Genomic DNA, 3,098 nt, shown 5'->3' on the forward strand with positions numbered 1-3,098 from the left:
TTCTTTTGTTGAAAAGATAAGAACGCTGCAAGTACAAAGAGAAACAATAGTCTCCCAATTTCCAAAGTGATTAGGTACTCTGAGATTCTCTACTTCATTGCGTTGCGACCCACAAAGCTAAGGAGACAGGTCTCGAGGTCGAAGCACTTCTACGTGAGGAAAAAAGTTTATAAAAGTGAGAAAGTGAGCCTTTATCATTTGACACAAGCATGACGAACACCCAAAGAAGACCCATGGAACAAGTTATCACTCACAACTACTTCCTTGTTGGCTTTTTTTGGTCATCTTCTATTATAAAAAAAAAAAAAAGAAAAAAGAACATTGCACTCATGCAAGCTCAAACCCTTTATGAAACTTCACAACCCCTCACTCCAAATAAAAGAAAAAGTAACACCAAACCAATAAATAACATTCACATCTTGAAGACCCTTATTATAGATAGAGATGGGGAGAGTTAGAAAGAGAGAGGGATATCCACCTCATTCAATCCCAGCTTATAAAGATGAAGGGAATGAAGTAACCATACTGTCTGTACCGGTTGTAGCAGTTGGGAGGCCTTCTCCACCAAGGGTTCCTTGCACTTGGTCCCAAATAAGAAGGCTAGAGTACTGTTGTGAGTCCATCCATTCATTCAACTCTTGCTTATCAAAGCACTCCCTACTTGTCGCTCCATCATCTCCCACACAACATGGTTGTGCCTCCATGGGCACCATGTTTCCCATGCCATCGACCAAGGATGGCAAATAGGTTGTGTCCATGCTGCTCGAGAAATCGAGGAGAGTGGGCAGTGCTTGGTCTTGATTCTGAGGGTTCCACATGTCGGAATTTAGAGTTGCAACATCTTGGATGATCTCATCTCTTGCACTGCTGCCCGGGCGGCTATCCCCGGCGCTCGTGTCGAACATGAAAATCGGACAATGCATGGAAGAAAATATGTTATCAGGAGTTGGCTTTGTTGACAAATTTTGGTTGATGATGGCATCGAGTTGATCGACAGAGTTGAACCCTGGCTGCATTAGCTCTACACTGGATGGACTTGTTGATGGAGGCGTTGTAGGCTTTCTTATCTTCTTTTTAATCCATGAATTCCAATAGTTTTTGATCTCATTGTCCGTTCGTCCTGGTAAGTGGCTCGCTATGTGAGCCCACCTGCCAAATGCCACCATGCATGTTTAACTTAAAGAGGTCATGTAACACCTAATATTGCAATTATGACTTTAGCTAGGACTTCGTGTATCCACCTATATCTGATTATAAAGAAAAGATAATAAAAGAAATGTGTAAAATACTTGATAAATATTTAAAAAGAACGATGTAAAGATAGTCTTGCATTTGCGCCAGTTTCATGCAATGTAATTAAATGGATGTGAAATGAAGAAAAGAATGGATGTGACACCTCGTTTGAGTATACTTTGAGATAGAAGATGGCTTCGATGCGAAGTATACAAATGTGTGATGCTCACATTATGGACAGTTATTTTATGGAACAAGCATAAACAAAATGGACATGAGAAGGGTCTCTCAAACCTATTTCCAACAATGCTATGGAGGCTAATAATTAACTTCTCCTCCTCTGGTGTAAACCTTCCTCGTCTAATGTCGGGCCTCAAGTAATTGATCCATCTCAAGCGGCAACTCTTCCCACATCTTTGTAGCCCTGCGCGATAAAGCACGAGTAAGAAGAAATGATGAGAGCCTCACATTAACAATATCTTAATGCTTCCACGCCATGGCTGTTTGAGAGAGAAGGAGAGTACCTGCTTTCTCTGGGACTTCACTCCAGCAGCCATAGCCATGGGTGGTGATGTATCTGATGAGCTTCTCATCTTCCTCAGGAGACCACAGGCCTCTCTTGACCTTCTGTTGGTTGCAGCAGGAGTGGTGACCCATCCCTTCTACCTCTTCCTCTTGTTATTATCTGGTTCCACTCTCCCCTCTGTTTGTCTTCCTCTTGAGACGTTGGTTGGTTGGAGAGCTCTCCCTTTTTATGTGAAGGAGAAGGGTTAGCTCCTCCCTCCTCCCTCTCCCTCTCTCTCTCTCTCTCTCTCTCTCTCTCTCTCTCTCTTCATTCTCTCTTTTAAGCCGTCATTGCCTCCGACAACTGCACCGAATGGGTCCTATCCCTTGGCCTTGTTACTTTCTATCTAACCCTATAGCGACTGGGCATCGGACTCTCTCTCTCTCTCTCTCTCGCTCTCGCTCTCTGCGCTACGTAGACTGGCACTAGTTCCTACAGAAACAATACTTGCGATCACCTGAAGTCAGTTATTTCATTACATGACACTGTGATGTCCAAACTAACAGCGAGTGGCCTGCTAACAGGTTGGAGGTAGCAAGCACTGAAGCAAACCACCTAAACATAGCCTTTGAATGGTATCCATCATTTAGCCCTTAATTTGTTGTGTAACGGCTGTTTATATAACAGAGACAATTGTTTTCATGTCTCATTTTCGTTATTAACTCAATAGATTGCTTTTAATTACATAACAAATAAAATGAATATTTGAACTGAGCTTCGCTGACAAAGGCTTAATTGTTGGCTAAGTTGCTGGTCCAATATTATTAAGATAGTATCACATGGTATGTAAGCTGACTACAATTTAGATTTTCTGTCGTTTCTTTGAGTGTATAATACTTAGACATGATCTATTTGACATGGTCTAATCTATGGTTCAGAATATAAAACAATATGTATTTGTGAGTATTTTAGATTATGAAGTTGTATATATATTGTCTAAACATAGATAATTGAGTTCCTCTTCAAATATCATAGCTTCATCTAGTGCTCCATGATGCTACTTATCCAACAAAGTCGTTTGTGAGTGGGGGTGGGTAAACATGAGCGTTGTTAGACCTAAACTACTAATTTTTTGTGCTAAAAAGGGGTGGAGGTTGCTTTTTAGAGATGCAAAGGACAATTCTAGTACCATATATTTTGTGCACACTCTGCTAATCCTTTTCTACTGTAGAGAATATATGTTTCTACCTCTCCAACTATTTTACCACACTTACATATGCTGCCAATATGACTTATTGAGTGATTAGTGGACACCACAGATATGACCTCCAACAGTAGTATAAAACTTCATGGACTTCAT

The 3,098-nt window shown here is 41.0% G+C and overlaps 1 protein-coding gene across 1 annotated transcript; it reads right to left on the minus strand.

The window, feature by feature from the left end:
- Positions 1 to 330: 330 nt before the first annotated feature.
- LOC105054743 (transcription factor MYB41) lies at positions 331 to 2,047 on the minus strand. Its single transcript, XM_010936329.2, has 3 exons — positions 1,758 to 2,047; positions 1,528 to 1,657; positions 331 to 1,149 (listed from the first exon to the last, which is right to left on the minus strand). The coding sequence occupies exons 1-3, from the start codon at positions 1,888 to 1,890 to the stop codon at positions 495 to 497; spliced, it is 918 nt and encodes a 305-aa protein (XP_010934631.1). The 5' UTR covers positions 1,891 to 2,047; the 3' UTR covers positions 331 to 494.
- Between the last annotated feature and the right edge of the window lie 1,051 nt (positions 2,048 to 3,098).

Source organism: Elaeis guineensis, chromosome 12 (genome assembly GCF_000442705.2).
Source record: "Elaeis guineensis isolate ETL-2024a chromosome 12, EG11, whole genome shotgun sequence".
Lineage (NCBI taxonomy): Eukaryota > Viridiplantae > Streptophyta > Magnoliopsida > Arecales > Arecaceae > Elaeis > Elaeis guineensis.

Bases quoted from the DNA above. Each gene is read 5' to 3' on its own strand.
- LOC105054743 (XM_010936329.2), bottom strand. From the start codon at position 1,890: ATGGGTCACCACTCCTGCTGCAACCAACAGAAGGTCAAGAGAGGCCTG. The intron at 1,658-1,757 runs GTACTCTCCTTC...TTTATCGCGCAG, and splicing joins TGAAGTCCCAGAGAAAGCAG to GGCTACAAAGATGTGGGAAG. The intron at 1,150-1,527 runs GTTTGAGAGACC...GGCATTTGGCAG, and splicing joins CATAGCATTGTTGGAAATAG to GTGGGCTCACATAGCGAGCC.